This window comes from Oncorhynchus clarkii, chromosome 15 (assembly GCF_045791955.1).
Source record: "Oncorhynchus clarkii lewisi isolate Uvic-CL-2024 chromosome 15, UVic_Ocla_1.0, whole genome shotgun sequence".
NCBI classification, from domain to species: Eukaryota; Metazoa; Chordata; class Actinopteri; order Salmoniformes; family Salmonidae; genus Oncorhynchus; species Oncorhynchus clarkii.
In genome coordinates, this window is record NC_092161.1 from 350001 (window position 1) to 365932 (window position 15932).

Sequence of the window (15932 nt, forward strand, 5' to 3'; positions counted from 1 at the left end):
ATGGTTTCTATAGGACAGTTAGTAACTATGTCATATGGTTTCTTTATGGTTTCTATAGGACAGTTAGTAACTATGTCATATGGTTTCTTTATGGTTTCTATAGGACAGTTAGTAACTATGTCATGTGGAGGACAGTTAGTAACTATGTCATATGGTTTCTATCGGACAGTTAGTAACTATGTCATATGGTTTCTATAGGACAGTTAGTAACTATTTCATATGGTTTCTTTATGGTTTCTATAGGACAGTTAGTAACTATGTCATGTGGAGGACAGTGTTCTCCAGGATCACAACTCTCAGCCGACGCTTCTTATACAGATATCTGGACTTCACACGGGTCTGTAGATCACACACTCACTGATCAATCCTTTCCCAGCACATGCACCATCACTCACACACTCATTAATCAGTATTGACCGGTGTATTTTTAGGTAACCACAGGAACGACCTCGCTGACCCCTCGTTGGGATAAGTGTGTTAACTACGTAGAGAACACTCTGGTCTACGCCACCGGACGACTCTTCATCAACACACACTTCCAGGAGGACAAGAAACACATGGTGTGTGTGTGTGTGTGTTTTTCTCTGTGTGTGTGTGGATTGGTTTGATCAGTGTGCGTGTCCGTAGATGGAGGAGCTGATTGAAGGAGTTCGCTGGGCGTTCATCAACATGCTGGAGAGAGACAACGACTGGATGGATGGACCGACCAAGAAGAAAGCTATAGAAAAGGTTTCTGTCTGTCTGTTTGTCTAGCTTGTCTGTCCGTCTGTCTTAATCCAAAATGCTGGTGTAGTCTCTCTCTGTCTCTCTCCAGGCTCAGACAGTCCTGGCCAAGGTTGGCTATCCTGAGTTCATACTGAATGACACCTACATCAACCAAGACATAAAACAGGTGTGGATTAATCTATGTGTGTTTATGTATGTTAGTGTCCATATATTAGTGTGTGTGTACTAATTTGTGTGTGTGTGTGTGCGTGCGTTTGTGTGTGTTTGCGTGTGTAGCTTGTATTCTCTGAGGACAACTACTTCGGTAATGTGATGCAGACTCTGCGTTTCATTGCCCAATCGGATCTCAACTGGCTGCGGAGGACTGTCCCTCGCACTGAGTGAGCTGCTAAGACAAAACCACTGGTGGAGAAACCCACCAATCGTAGAAAAATGCATTGAAAGTATAGGGAGCATTACTTCCATTTACATGACATTTGAGTCATTTTGCATATGCTGTTATCCCGAGCCAATTCCTGTCAGTGCATTCATCTTTAGATAGCTAGGTGGGTCAACCTCATATCTCAGTCAGTAAAACCCCTCCCTCAATAGAGTAGCTATCAGCAATGCCAGAGCTAGATAGAAGGCTACAGTGTGTTAGTAAAAGAAAGGTCAGTACAACACTACTTTATTCACCGCAAATGTCCGTCAGCGTTTACCTACCTATTGTTTTACCACTACATCACTGATGGCAACCACCCTGGCGGTTGACTTCCTGGTTCTGATGTCACTTTGGGTGTGTGTTCTAGGTGGTTCACCAATCCCACGACAGTCAACGCCTTCTACAGCTCCTCCACCAATCAAATCAGTAAGATACACACGCGCACACACACTCAAACACATTGCGTTGGCACTGGATTCAAACTGTTCTGTGTTTTTACTCAGGGTTCCCGGCTGGAGAGCTCCAGAAGCCTTTCTTCTGGGGGCGGGACTATCCTCGGTGAGATCACACACACACACACACACACTCACACACACTCTGGCAGAGCCAGGCATTAGCCGATGAACATATTTCTGGTGTGTGTGTGTGTGTGTGTGTGTTCAGGTCTCTTAGCTATGGAGCCATAGGAGTGATTGTAGGACATGAACTAACACACGGCTTTGACAACAATGGTGAGTCACATACAGTGCATTACAACTACACACAAACAAACACACACACTTTTATAAAGAATGTGTCTGTGTGTGTTTGTTTAGGAAGGAAGTATGATAAGGATGGTAACATGGACCAGTGGTGGAGCAACGCATCAATCACAGCCTTCACTGACAAGACCCAGTGTATGATCGACCAATACAACAGCTATCGCTGGGAGGAGGCGGGACTAAATGTAAGAGGCACACATATTATTGTCATCATCATCATCATCTGTTCGTCACGGGTCGGCTGGAGTGTGTTGGGTTAGAACAGAACACGGGTCGGCTGGAGTGTGTTGGGTTAGAACAAAACATGGGTCGGCTGGAGTGTGTTGGGTTAGAACAAAACATGGGTCGGCTGGAGTGTGTTGGGTTAGAACAAAACATGGGTCGGTTGGAGTGTGTTGGGTTAGAACAAAACATGGGTCGGCTGGAGTGTGTTGGGTTAGAACAGAACACGGGTCGGCTGGAGTGTGTTGGGTTAGAACAGAACACAGGTCGGCTGGAGTGTGTTGGGTTAGAACAGAACACGGGTCGGTTGGAGTGTGTTGGGTTAGAACAGAACTCGGGTCGGTTGGAGTGTGTTGGGTTAGAACAGAACACGGGTCGGCTGGAGCGTGTTGGGTTAGAACAGAACAGGGGTCGGCTGGAGTGTGTTGTGTTAGAATAGAACACGGGTCGGTTGGAGTGTATTGGGTTAGAACAGAACACGGGTCAGTTGGAGTGTGTTGGGTTAGAACAGAACACGGGTCGGCTGGAGTGTGTTGGGTTAGAACAGAACATGGGTCGGCTGGAGTGTGTTGGGTTAGAACAGAACACGGGTCGGTTGGAGTGTGTTGGGTTAGAACAGAACACGGGTCGGTTGGAGTGTGTGGGGTTAGAACAGAACACGGGTCGGCTAGAGTGTGTTGGGTTAGAACAGAACACGGGTCGACTGGAGTGTGTTGGGTTAGAACAGAACATGGGTCGGCTGGAGTGTGTTGGGTTAGAACAGAACACGGGTCGGCTGGAGTGTGTTGGGTTAGAACAGAGCACAACAGTGCTGTTATCCTGTGTAATCAGGTGAGGGGGAAGAGGACCCTAGCAGAACAGTGTGTTGATCTGTTATCCTGTGTAATCAGGTGAGGGGGAAGAGGACCCTAGCAGAACAGTGTGTTGATCTGTTATCCTGTGTAATCAGGTGAGGGGGAAGAGGACCCTAGCAGAACAGTGTGTTGATCTGTTATCCTGTGTAATCAGGTGAGGGGGAAGAGGACCCTAGCAGAACAGTGTGTTGATCTGTTATCCTGTGTAATCAGGTGAGGGGGAAGAGGACCCTAGCAGAACAGTGTGTTGATCTGTTATCCTGTGTAATCAGGTGAGGGGGAAGAGGACCCTAGCAGAACAGTGTGTTGATCTGTTATCCTGTGTAATCAGGTGAGGGGGAAGAGGACCCTAGCAGAACAGTGTGTTGATCTGTTATCCTGTGTAATCAGGTGAGGGGGAAGAGGACCCTAGCAGAACAGTGTGTTGATCTGTTATCCTGTGTAATCAGGTGAGGGGGAAGAGGACCCTAGCAGAACAGTGTGTTGATCTGTTATCCTGTGTAATCAGGTGAGGGGGAAGAGGACCCTAGCAGAACAGTGTGTTGATCTGTTATCCTGTGTAATCAGGTGAGGGGGAAGAGGACCCTAGCAGAACAGTGTGTTGATCTGTTATCCTGTGTAATCAGGTGAGGGGGAAGAGGACCCTAGCAGAACAGTGTGTTGATCTGTTATCCTGTGTAATCAGGTGAGGGGGAAGAGGACTCTAGCAGAACAGTGTGTTGATCTGTTATCCTGTGTAATCAGGTGAGGGGGAAGAGGACCCTAGCAGAACAGTGTGTTGATCTGTTATCCTGTGTAATCAGGTGAGGGGGAAGAGGACCCTAGCAGAACAGTGTGTTGATCTGTTATCCTGTGTAATCAGGTGAGGGGGAAGAGGACCCTAGCAGAGAACATTGCAGACAACGGCGGAATCAGAGAAGCTTTCAAAGTAGGACACTTTTTCTCTCTGTTCCTCTTTCTCTCTGTCTATTGCTCTCTCTCTTTCTGTATTTTCTTCTTTCTCTTTCACCTCGCCTCTCTCCGACTGTCTATTTAAAAGTGTGTATGCGCGTGTGTGTGTGTAGGCCTATAGGAGGTGGATAGAAGAGAGTAGAGGAGGAATTGAGGAGCCATTACTTCCAGGAGTTGGACTCAACAACAACCAACTCTTCTTTCTCAGCTACGCACACGTAAGAACACTCACACACACACACACACACACACACACACACACACACACACACACACAGTCTTTCTCTCTCTTTTTTATTCTCTCACTGTGTGTGTTCTCTAGGTGCGCTGTAACTCCTACAGACCTGAAGCGGCAAGAGACCAGATTCAGAGTGGAGCCCACAGCCCCCCAAAGTACAGGTAAGAACTCATACACACAAACACACCTTTAGTTTCAACGTTTCTGACCCCACTCTTTTCTGTTGCTACGCAGGGTTGTCGGGGCAATGAGTAACTATGAGGAGTTCCGACATGCGTTCAGCTGTCCTGATTCATCGGTTATGAACCGAGGGGCGGAGTCCTGCCGTATTTGGTAAAGTGTTCTACTGCTGAATCCCACTGACATTTTCCTTTCTCTCCCTCTTCCCCTCCTCTCCCTCTTGTGTGTGTGTGTGTAATGCAGTAACTTGATTTATTCTATATTACTGTAACTTGATTTATTCTATATTACTGTAACTTGATTTATTCTATATTACTGTAACTTGATTTATTCTATATTACTGTAACTTGATTTATTCTATATTACAACAATTTGATTTATTCTATATTACTGTAACTTGATTTATTCTATATTACTGTAACTTGATTTATTCTATATTACTGTAACTTGATTCATTCTATATTACTGTAACTTGATTTATTCTATATTACAGCAATTTGATTTATTCTATATTACAGCAATTTGATTTATTCTATATTACAACAATTTGATTTATTCTATATTACAACAATTTGATTTATTCTATATTACTGTAACTTGATGTATTCCCTATTACTGTAACTTGATGTATTCCATATTACTGTAACTTGTTTTATTCTATATTACTTTATTAAAACAGTGTTGTATCTGTCTCTCTTTAACTGATGTGATTTACATTTTCTATATTTCTGATGAATATTCCCTGTGTGTTTGGATGTATTAAACTCCATGAGATAGAGCAGAGTCTTTACTAAGGCTGAGCATAACATGACTGATATTACCGGGAACAAAATCACACACGTACGTCCTCTTCTCTCTCTGAGTTAGAGATCCATCCTGGCTATTACAGTCAATTATGTCTGCAGTTCCCATGGCAACCTATAGCGTGTCTACATAAAACAGTTACACCTCACTGTGTGTCTGTCATCTCTGTTTCTGGTCTGTAACTATAATCTAATCAGACTTCTCTAAAAGGTAGAAAACATGTTTACTGTCTATCTGTCTCTCTTTGTCTTTTTCTGAACACTGGGAGACAGAGAAAATAAGGGAGAGGGAGAGATGGAGAGAAAGAGGGAGAGAGGTAGAGAAAGAGGGAGATAGGTAGAAAAAGAGGGGTAGAGGGAGAGAGGTAGAGAAAGAGGGAGAATGTGGGAAAGTAGGAGAGAGGGAATAAGAGAGGTAGAGAAAGTGGGAATAAGAGGTAGAAAGAGGTAGAGGGGTAGAGAGAGGTATAGAAAGAGGGAGAGAGGTAGAGCAAGAACGAGAGACAACTGGTCTAAAGCAGGAGAAGAGTCCGTCAGAGAGAGAGAGGAAGAGAGATATGGAAAATAGGTAAAGGGAGACATTGAATGTGGGAATTGCAAAGGAGGAAGAGTGATATTTACGGATCAGCTCTGAGAGGTTGAGTGGACTTAAATCCCCTAAAGAATACACACATTCACACACAGTGTGCGCACACATCTGCAGCATCAAACCTTTCCCTCGCTGGTCTTTACCTGTCTGCTCATCTATCCATCAGCTGTGTGTGGATGGCTGCAGATGTGACATCAGACTCTGGAGGATTAATTCAGTTCAGAAATGTTTTTGTCTCCCTGTTGTCTCTCTTCCCTCCCACTCTTTCTGCTCCTCTGTTGATTAGTAGCAGTGTTATGCTTCTGCTATTTACATGTTGTTAAACTGGCCAACTGGACGTTAGTGTTGCCTACATTTACTTTCTGGTCCCCTGTGGGAATTGAACCCACAACCCTGGTATTGCAAGCTCTACCAACGGAGCCACTTGTCACACTCGCTCTCTCACTGTTATAGACTCGGGGTTTAAAGTTCTCCGTCACTGCACGGATTTCTTGATTTTGGAGAGGTTGTTTTTCTTTGTGCCCTCGGGCTGAAAATATAATGAACAAAAATATAGCTGCAACATGCAACAATCTCAAAGATTTGACTGATTTACAGTTCATATAAGGAAATCAGTCCATTTAAATCAATTCATTAGGCCATAATCAATGGATTTCACATGACTGGAAATACAGAAATGCATCTGTTGGTCACAGAGACCTTAAACAAAAGGTAGCGGCGTGGATCAGAAAACTTGTCCGTATCTGGTGTGACCATTTGCCTCGTGCAGCGCGACACATCTCCATCACATAGAGTTGATCAGGCTGTTGATTGTGGCCTGTGGAATGTTGTCCTACTCCTCTTCAATGACTGTGTGAAGTTACTGGATATTGGCGGGAACTGGAACACACTCCCATACATGTAGATCCAGAGCATCCCAAACATGCTCATTGTGTGACATGTCTGGTGAATATGCAGGCCATGGAAGAACTGGGACAATTTCAACTTCCAGGGAATTGTGTACATTATCATACTGAAACGTGAGGTGATAGCGGTGGATGAGTGGCATGACATTGGGCCTCAAGATCTCATCACGGTACCTCTGTCCATTCAAATTGACATAGATAAAATACAATTGTGTTCGTTGTCCGTAGCTTATGCATGCCCATACTATAACCCCACGGCCACCATGAGGCAGTCTGTTCAAAACGTTGACATCAACAAACCGCTCGCCCACACTACACAATACACGTGGTCTGCGGTTGTGAGGCAGGTTGGACAAACTGCTAAATTCTCTAAAATTAAGTTGGAGGCGGCTAATGGTAAAGAAATTAACATTAAATTCTCTGGCAACAGCTCTGTGGGACATTCCTGCAGTCAGCATGCCAATTGCACATTCCCTTAAAACTTGCTATTGTGTTGCGACAAAACTGCACATTTTAGAGAGTGGCTTTTTATTGTCCCCAGCACAAGGTGCACCTGTGTAATAATCATGCTGTTGAATCAGCTTCTTGATATGCCACACCTGTCAGGTGGATGGATGATCTTGTCAAATGAGAAATGCTCACTAACAGGGATGTAAGAAAATGTGTGCAAAACACTTGAGAGAAATCAGCTTTTTGTGCATATGGAACATTTCTGGGATCTTTTATTTCAGTTCATGAAACATGGGGCCAACACTTTACATGTTGTGTTTATATATTTCAGTGTAATATCCTAATGATAATTCCCTTTAATTGTTTGCCCTTTGATTGTTTATTTGTATCAATTCCCCATAACATATGTCACCAGTAGTAAATGTACCGTTCAACCCTGACATTTGGTTACATTCATTTATGTTACCGCATGTATTAATTACAGTAATTTACCATTCTCATTCTGGGAGTGTGGGAAGGTTTTCAGAGCTCACAACCTGCTACACTTGTGAATAACACGTTTTGGTTTCTCTGTCCTGTTAATGTTGAGGGAGTGCACTCGCCTGAGCATACATAGAAGTGTACATACAATAAATACAAAAGTATGTGGACACCCCTTAAAATGAGTGGATTTGTCTATTTCAGCAACACACATTGCTGACAGATGTGTAAAATGGAGCTGACAGCCATGTGGAATGGCCTTACTGAAGAGCTCAGTGACTTTCAACGTCATAGGATGTTCCATTCCAGCAAGTCAGTTCGTCAAATTTCTGCCCCAGTCAACTGTTTTTATTTATTTATTTCTCTTTTTTTATTTAACCAGGTAGGTTAGTTGAGAACAAGTTCTCATTTGCAACTGCGACCTGGCCAAGATAAAGCGTAGCAATTCGACACATACAACAACACAGAGTTACACATGGAATAAACAAAACATACAGTCAATAATACAGTAGAAAAAAAGAAAACAAAAAGTCTATATACAGTGAGTGATCTGACAGCTGGTGCTTAAAGCTAGTGAGGGAGATGTGAGTCTCCAGCTTCAGAGATTTTTGCAATTCGTTCCAGTCATGGGCAGCAGAGAACTGGAAGGAAAGACGACCAAAGGAGGAATTGGCTTTGGGGGTGACCAGTGAGATATACCTGCTGGAGCGCGTGCTACGAGTGGGTGCTGCTATAGTGACCAGTGAGCTGAGATAAGGCGGGGCTTTACCTAGCAGGGACTTGAAGATAGCCTGTAGCCAGTGGGTTTGGCGATGAGTATGGAGCGAGGGCCAACCAACGAGAGTGTACAGGTCGCAATGGTGGGTAGTGTATGGTGCTTTGGTGACAAAACGGGTGGCACTGTGATAGACTGCATCCAGTTTGTTGAGGAGAGTGTTGGAGGCAATGTTATAGATGACATCACCGAAGTCGAGGATCGGTAGGATGGTCAGTTTTACGAGGGTATGTTTGGCAGCAGGAGTGACGGATGCTTTGTTGCGATATAGGAAGCCGATTCTAGATTTAATTTTGGATTGGAGATGCTTAATGTGAGTCTGGAAGGAGAGTATACAGTCTAACCAGACACCCAGGTATTTGTAGTTGTCCACGTATTCTAAGTCAGAGCCGTCCAGAGTAGTGATGCTGGACGGGGGAGCAGGTGCGGGCAGTGATTGATTGAATAGCATGCATTTAGTTTTACTTGCGTTTAAGAGCAGTTAGAGGCCACGGAAGGAGAGTTGTTTGGCATTGAAGCTCGTCTGGAGGTTTGTTAACACAGTGTCCAAAGAAGGGCCAGATATATACAGAATGGTGTCATCTGCATAGAGGTCGATCATGGAATCACCCGCAGCAAGAACGACATCGTTGATATACACAGAGAAAAGAGTTGGCCCAAGAATTGAACCCTGTGGCACCACCATTAAGACTGCCAGAGGTCCGGACAAAAGGCCCTCCGATTTGACAGTGATCTGTTTGTTAACTTGGCTTTCGAAGACTTTAGAAAGGCAGGGCAGGATGGATATAGGTCTGTAACAGTCTGAGTATAGAGTGTCACCCCCTTTGAAGAGGGGGATGACAGTGGCAGCTTTTCAATCTTTATGAATCTCGGACGATACGAAAGAGAGGTTGAACAGAATGGTAGGGGTTGCAACAAATGCTGCGGATAATTTTAGAAAGAGAGGGTCCAGATTGTCTAGCCCAGCTGATTTGTACGGGTCCAGGTTTTGCAGCTCTTTCAGAACATCTGCTATCTGGATTTGGGTGAAGGAAAAGCTGGGGAGGCTTGGGCGAGTAGCTGTGGGGGGGGCAGAGCAGTTGGCAAGGGTTGTGGTAGCCAGGAGGAAGGCATGGCCAGCCATTGAGAAATGGTTATTGAAATTTTAGATTATCATGGATTTTTCAGTGGTGACCGTGTTACCTAGCCTCAGTGCAGTGGGCAGCTGGTAGGAGGTGCTCTTGTTCTGCTTGGACTTTACAGTGTCCCAAAACTTTTTGTAGTTAGAGCTACAGGATGCAAATTTCGGCTCGGAAAAGCTAGCCTTTGCTTTTCTGACTGACTGCGAGTATTGGTTCCTGACTTCCCTGAACAGTTGCATATCGTGGGGAGTATTCGATGCTATTGCAGTCTGCCACAGGATGTTTTTGTGCTGGTCAAGGGCAGTCAGGTCTGAAGTGAAGCAAGGGCTATATCTGTTCTTAGTTCTGCATTTTTTGAACGGGGCATGCTTATCTAAGATGGTGAGGAAATTACTTTTAAAGAATGACCAGGAATCCTCGACTGACAGGATGAGGTCAATATCCTTCCAGGATACCTGGGCCAGGTCGATTAGAAAGGCCTGCTCGCAGAAGTGTTTTAGGGAGTGTTTGACAGTGATGAGGGGTGGTCGTTTGACCGCGGACCCATAGCGTATACAGGCAATGAGGCAGTGATCGCTGAGATCCTGATTGAAAACATCGGAGGTATATTTGGAGGGCAAGTTGGTCTGGATAATGTCTATGAGGGTGCCCATGTTTACGGATTTAGGGTTGTACCTGGTGGGTTCCTTGATGATTTGTGTGAGATTGAGGGCATCTAGCTTAGATTGTAGGATGGCCGGGGTGTTTAGCATATCCCAGTTTAGGTCACCTAACAGAACGAACTCTGAAGCTAGATGGGGGAGATCAATTCACAAATGGTGTCCAGGGCACAGCTGGGAGTTGTGGATCAGTTCTCTAAGTCCTGTCATCTCCTCCCTCTGCCTGGTCTCCCTACGGCCCTACAGACTGTGGAGGCCTTGTTTACGCACGTCTTCTGGCATTACGGGGTGCCTGAGGATATAGTGTCTGATCGAGGTCCCCAGTTCACATCTAGGGTCTGGAAAGCGTTCATGGAATGTCTGGGGTCTTGATCAGCCTTACTTCAGGGTTTCACCCCGAGACTAATGGGCAGGTGGAGAGAGTAAACCAGGATGTGGGCACGTTTCTGCGGTCCTATTGCCAGGACCGGCCGGGGGAATGGGCGGCACTCATGCCCTGGGCCGAGATGGCACAGAACTCGCTTCGCCACTCCTCCACTAACCTCTCTCCCTTCCAATGTGTACTGGGGTACCAGCTGGTTCTGGCGCCTTGGCATCAGAGTCAGACCGAGGTTCCTGCGATGGACGACTGGTTCAGGCGCACAGCAGAGACATGGGAGGCTGTCTGTGTTCACCTTCAGTGGACCATGCTGCGCCAAAAGGAGAACGCAGATCCCACCGCAGTGAGGCCTCGGTGTTCACACCGGGGCCTCACTGACTGGGTCTGGCTCTTGACCCGAAACCTGCCCCTGTGGGAGGTTCCTCCGTCCCCTATGGACATCGAGGGGGCCCCGGCATACTCCGTTCGCTCTATGCTGGATTCAAGGCATCGGGCGAGGGGTCTTCAGTATCTCATGGAGTGGGAGGTGTACGGTCTGGAGGAAAGATGCTGGGTTCCGGTCGAGGACGTGTTGGACCCTTCAATGCTGCAGGAGTTCCACCGTCTTCATCCGGATCGCCCTGTGCCTCGCCCTCCGGGTTGTCCCCGAGGCTGGTCTCGGCTGGCTGCTGGAGCCGCGCGTCAAGGGGAGGGTACTGTCACGACTTCTGCCGAAGTCGGTCCCTCTACTTATTCGGGCGGCGTTCGGCGTTTAGCGTCGTCGGACTTCTAGCCATCGCCGATCCACCTTTCATTTTCCATTTATTTTGTCTTGTCTTTTCACACACCTGACTTCTCTGCCGCCAGTATGCACTCATTACAGGCGTCTGGTAAGACAAGGGGAAATGGACTATGTATTTTTGTAACTAACAGCTGGTGCACGATAGCTAAGGACGTTTTGAGCAATTGCTCACCTGATGTAAAGTATTTAATGATAAGCTGTAGACCATACAGTCTACCGTATTTTTTGTAGCTGTTTACATACCTTCACAAACAGAGGCTGGCACTAAGACACAATTGAATGAGGGGTATTCCGCCATAAGCAAACAAGAAAACGCTCATGCAGAGGCGGCGCTCCTAGTAGCCAGAGACTTAAATCCGTTTCACCAAATTTCTTTCAGAACATTAAATGTGCAACCAGAGGAAAAAAACTCATCAATAAGTACATCGATGACGTTGTCCCCACAGTGACCGTAGGTACATATTCCAACCAGAGGCCATGGATTACAGGCAACTTCCGCACTGAGCTAAAGGCAAGAGCTGTACCTTTCAAGGAGGGGGACACTAATCCTGATATGCCCTCCGACAAACCATCAAACAGGCAAAGCATCAATACAGGACTAAGATCGAATCGTACTACACCGGCTCTGATGCTCGTTGGATGTGGCAGGGCTTACAAACGATTAGACTACAAACGGAGACACAGCCGATAGCTGCCCAGTGACACAAGGTTACCAGACAAGCTAAACAACTTCCATGCTCGCTTCGAGGGACATAACACTGAAACATGCATGATGACCAGCTATTCCGGAAGACTGTGCGATCACGCTCACCGCAGCCGATGTGAGTAAGACCTTTAAACAGGTCAACATTCACACGGCCGCAGGGCCAGACAGCTTACCAGGACATGTACTCTGAGCAAGCTCTGACCAACTGGCAAGTGTCTTCACTGACATTATCAACCTCTCCCTGTCCGAATCTGTAATACCAACATGTTTTAAGCAGACCCCCATAGTCCCTGTGCCCAAGAACACTATGGTAACCTGCCTAAATGACTACTGACTCGTAGCACTCACGTCTGTAGCAATGAAGTTCTTTGAAAGGCTGGTCATGGCTCACATCAACACCATTATCCCAGAAACCCTAGACCCACTCCAATTTCCATACCGCCCCAACAGATACACAGATGATGCAATCTCTATTGCACTCCACACTGCCCTTTCTCACCTATGTGAGAAAGCTATTCATTGACTACAGCTCAGTCTTCAACACCGTAGTGCCCGCAAATCTCATCACTAAGCTAAGGACCCTGGGACTAAACACCTCCATCTGCATCTGGATCCTGGACTTCCTGATGAGCATGATGAGGTGGTAATGGTAGGTAACAACACATCCGTCAAGCTGATCCTCAACACAGGGGCCCCTCAGGGGTGCATGCTCAGTCCCCTCCTGTACTCCCTGTTCACTCATGAATACACGGCCAAGCACAACTCCAACACCATCATTGAGTTTGCCGATGACACAACAGTGGTAGGCCTGATCACCAACAAAGATGAGACAGCCTATAGGGAGGAGGTCAGAGACCTGGCAGTGTGGTGCCAGGACAACAACCTCTCCCTCAACGTGATCAAGACAAAGGAGATGATTGTGGACTACAGGAAAAGGAGGACGGGGCACGCCCCCATTCTCATTGACAAGGCTGTAGTGGAGCAGGTTGAACACTTCAAGTTCCTTGGAGCGGGCACGACAATGCCTATTCCCCCTCAGGAGACTGAAAAGATTTGGCATGGGTCCTCAGATGCTCAAAAGGTTCTACAGCTGCACTGGTTGCATCACTGCCTGGTATGGCAACTGCTCGGCCTCCGACTGCAAGGCTCTACAGAGGGTAATGCGAACGGCTCAGTACATCACTGGGCTCAGTACATCACTGGCTACTTGGCTACCAACCTTGCAAATTGATTTGTAACAATAAATTCATAAAGTATTTTCAATCCAGTAGTCATGAGTGCAAACAATTTGGTTTAATTTGAAGTTATACATCTGAAGATATTTCTGTTGGTGTTTACACTATAGGGAATAGGCTTGCTTGCCGGGTCCAGAAAAACATTTTTCGACATGACTTCGGCATTCTTTGGAATTCTGATCGGTTTTATGTAATAACTTCAAAGGTAGAAATAAACTGAAATGCCTTATATACATAAATATTAGGACCCTTTGCAATGAGACTCGAAATTGAGCTCAGGTGCATCCTGTTTCCATTGATCATCCTTGAGATGTTTCTAAAACTTGATTGGAGTCCACCTGTGGTAAATTCAATTGATTGGACATGAAAGACAAACACCTGTCTATATAAGGTTCCACAGTTGACAGTGCATGTCAGAGCAAAAATCAAGCCATGTGGTCGAAGGAATTGTCCGTAGAACAGGATTCTGTCAAGGCACAGATCTGTGGAAGGGTTCCAAAACATTTCTATAGCATTGATGGTCCACAAGAACACAGTGGTCTCCATAATTCTGAATTGGAAGTAGTTTTGAACCACCAAGGCTCTTCCTAGAGCTGGCCACCCGGCCAAACTGACCAATACGGGGAGAAGGACCTTGGTCAGGAAGTTGACCAAGAACCCGATGGTCACTCTGACAGAGCTCCAGAGTTCCTCTGTGGAGATGGGAGAACCTTCCAGAAGGACAACCATCTCTGTGGCACTCCACCAATCAGGCCTTTATGGTAGAGTGGCCAGACAGTAGCCACACCTCGTAAAAGACACATGACAGCCTGCTTGGAGTTTGCCAAAAAGCATCTAACGACTCTCAGACCATGAAAACAAGTTTCTCCGCTCAGATGAAACCAAGATTGAACTGAATGCCAATTTTCACGTCTGGAGGAAACCTGGCACCATCCCTCGGTGGAGCATGGTGGTTGCATCATCATGTTGTGGGGATGTTTTTCAGCGGCAGGGACTGGACACTAGTTAGGAATGAGGCAAAGAGGAACGGAGCAAAGTACAGAGAGATCCTTGAGTCAGTGTCAGTACCTTATTCAATGTGCAGGGGTGGCACACACTGATCTGTTTCACCTGTCTTGTGCCACCTCACCAGTTGTCTCTCATTTGTTCCCATTATCCCCTGTGTATTTATACTGGTGTTTTCTGTTTGTCTCTTGCCGGTTACTCTCTCTCGTGTTTTCCGTACTCCTGTTTTTCTAGTCCCTGTTTTCTAGTCCTCCCGGTTCCTACCTTTTCTGCCTGCCCTGACCCTGAGCCTCGTCCTGTGTCGTTATAGTACGAACTGGTCATGACCTACCCAGTAGACTCGGACCAGCTCTGAAACACTGTTTCCCTGTATGAAGCCACCATTGGAAGACATGAGGAGCTATGCTGAATCGGTTTGTGTTTTGTCTACATCCTTGTTTTCTCCCATTCTGCTCAAGAGCATGTCCTCCATGCGCCTCTTGGAGAACCTTTTGTTTGTGAAGGCTGAGAAGTGTGAATTCCATCGCTCCACTATCTCTTTTCTGGGATACGTCATTGCTGAAGGGAACGTTCAGATGGATCCTGACAAGGTGAGCGCGGTGGTGGATTGGCCCCAACCCTCTGCAACGTTTTCTGGGATTCGCTCATTTCTACCACCGCTTCATTCGGGGCTACAGCACACTGGCTTCTCCCCTCTCTGCACTCACTTCTCCTAAGGTGCCATTCACTTGTTCCCCAACTGCCGACAGGGCGTTCTTGGACCTCAAGCATCGTTTCACCACAGCCCCCATCCTCATCCATCTGGACCCGTCCCATCAGTTCGTGGTGAAGTTTGCCGCCTTAGACGTTGGCGTGGGGGCCGTTCTGCAGCATCGTTTGACCCAGGACCAGAAGTTGCATCCCTGCTCTTTCCTTTCTCATCGCCTGAATTCCGCTGAGACGAACTATGACATTGGTAATCAGGAGCTTTTTACTTTATTTTACCTTTATTTAACTAGGCAAGTCAGTTAAGAACAAATTCTTATTTTCAATGACGGCCTAGGAACAGTGGATTAACTGCCTGTTCAGGGGCAGAACGACAGATTTGTACCTTGTAACCTTCCGGTTACTAGCCCAACGCTCTAACCACTAGGCTACCCTGCCGCCCCATGACGCTGAGTCTTGTTCAAAGCTTCTTGCGTTTAAGATGGCTTTGGAGGAGTGGAGGCACTGGCTTGAATGGGCAGAACTTAGTTTGGACCGACCATAAGAATCTTGAATATCTCAACTCTTTGGGCTCTGTTATTCAGTCGGCTTAACTTTACCATCACCTACCGCCTCTGGGTCCAAGAATGTTCAGCCTGGTGCCCTCTCTATCGCCTGTATAGTTCTGTGGCTACAACATCAGACCCAGAGACCATCCTCCCTACCTCTTGTCTCGCTGCTACACTTGTCTGGGGAATGAAGAGCCTGATCCGCAAGGCGCAGGAGGGGGTTCCGGCTAACCGGATGTTCGTCCCTGATACGGCCCGCTCTCTGGTCCTGGAATGGGCCCATTCCTCGAAGCTTACCTGTCATCCCAGCTCCGGCCGGAATCTGGCTTTCATCCGACAATGTTTTTGGTGGCCCACTATGGTTTCTGACATTTCCTCATTCATCGCCACCTGCACTGTCTGCACTCAGAACAAGACTCAGCGTCATGCTCCGGCTGG

The 15932-nt window shown here is 46.5% G+C and overlaps 1 protein-coding gene across 3 annotated transcripts in view; it reads left to right on the forward strand.

Moving 5' to 3' along the window:
- Positions 1-5051, forward strand: part of LOC139366856 (phosphate regulating endopeptidase homolog, X-linked) — a 14540-nt gene extending 9489 nt beyond the window's left edge. The window contains exons 10-22 of one of the 3 annotated variants that reach the window (XM_071104544.1): positions 244-337; positions 432-560; positions 628-729; positions 815-892; positions 1003-1106; positions 1515-1573; positions 1651-1705; positions 1811-1878; positions 1963-2093; positions 3847-3912; positions 4049-4153; positions 4258-4334; positions 4408-5051. In XM_071104544.1, coding sequence (XP_070960645.1) covers positions 244-337; positions 432-560; positions 628-729; positions 815-892; positions 1003-1106; positions 1515-1573; positions 1651-1705; positions 1811-1878; positions 1963-2093; positions 3847-3912; positions 4049-4153; positions 4258-4334; positions 4408-4510 — 1171 coding nt within the window. In that variant the 3' untranslated portion in view covers positions 4511-5051. Of the gene's footprint in view, positions 1-243; positions 338-431; positions 561-627; positions 730-814; positions 893-1002; positions 1107-1514; positions 1574-1650; positions 1706-1810; positions 1879-1962; positions 2094-2961; positions 3039-3846; positions 3913-4048; positions 4154-4257; positions 4335-4407 lie in introns of those variants that run through there. The other 2 variants (XM_071104545.1, XM_071104547.1) reach the window with 2 other exon arrangements.
- Positions 5052-15932: the final 10881 nt, after the last annotated feature.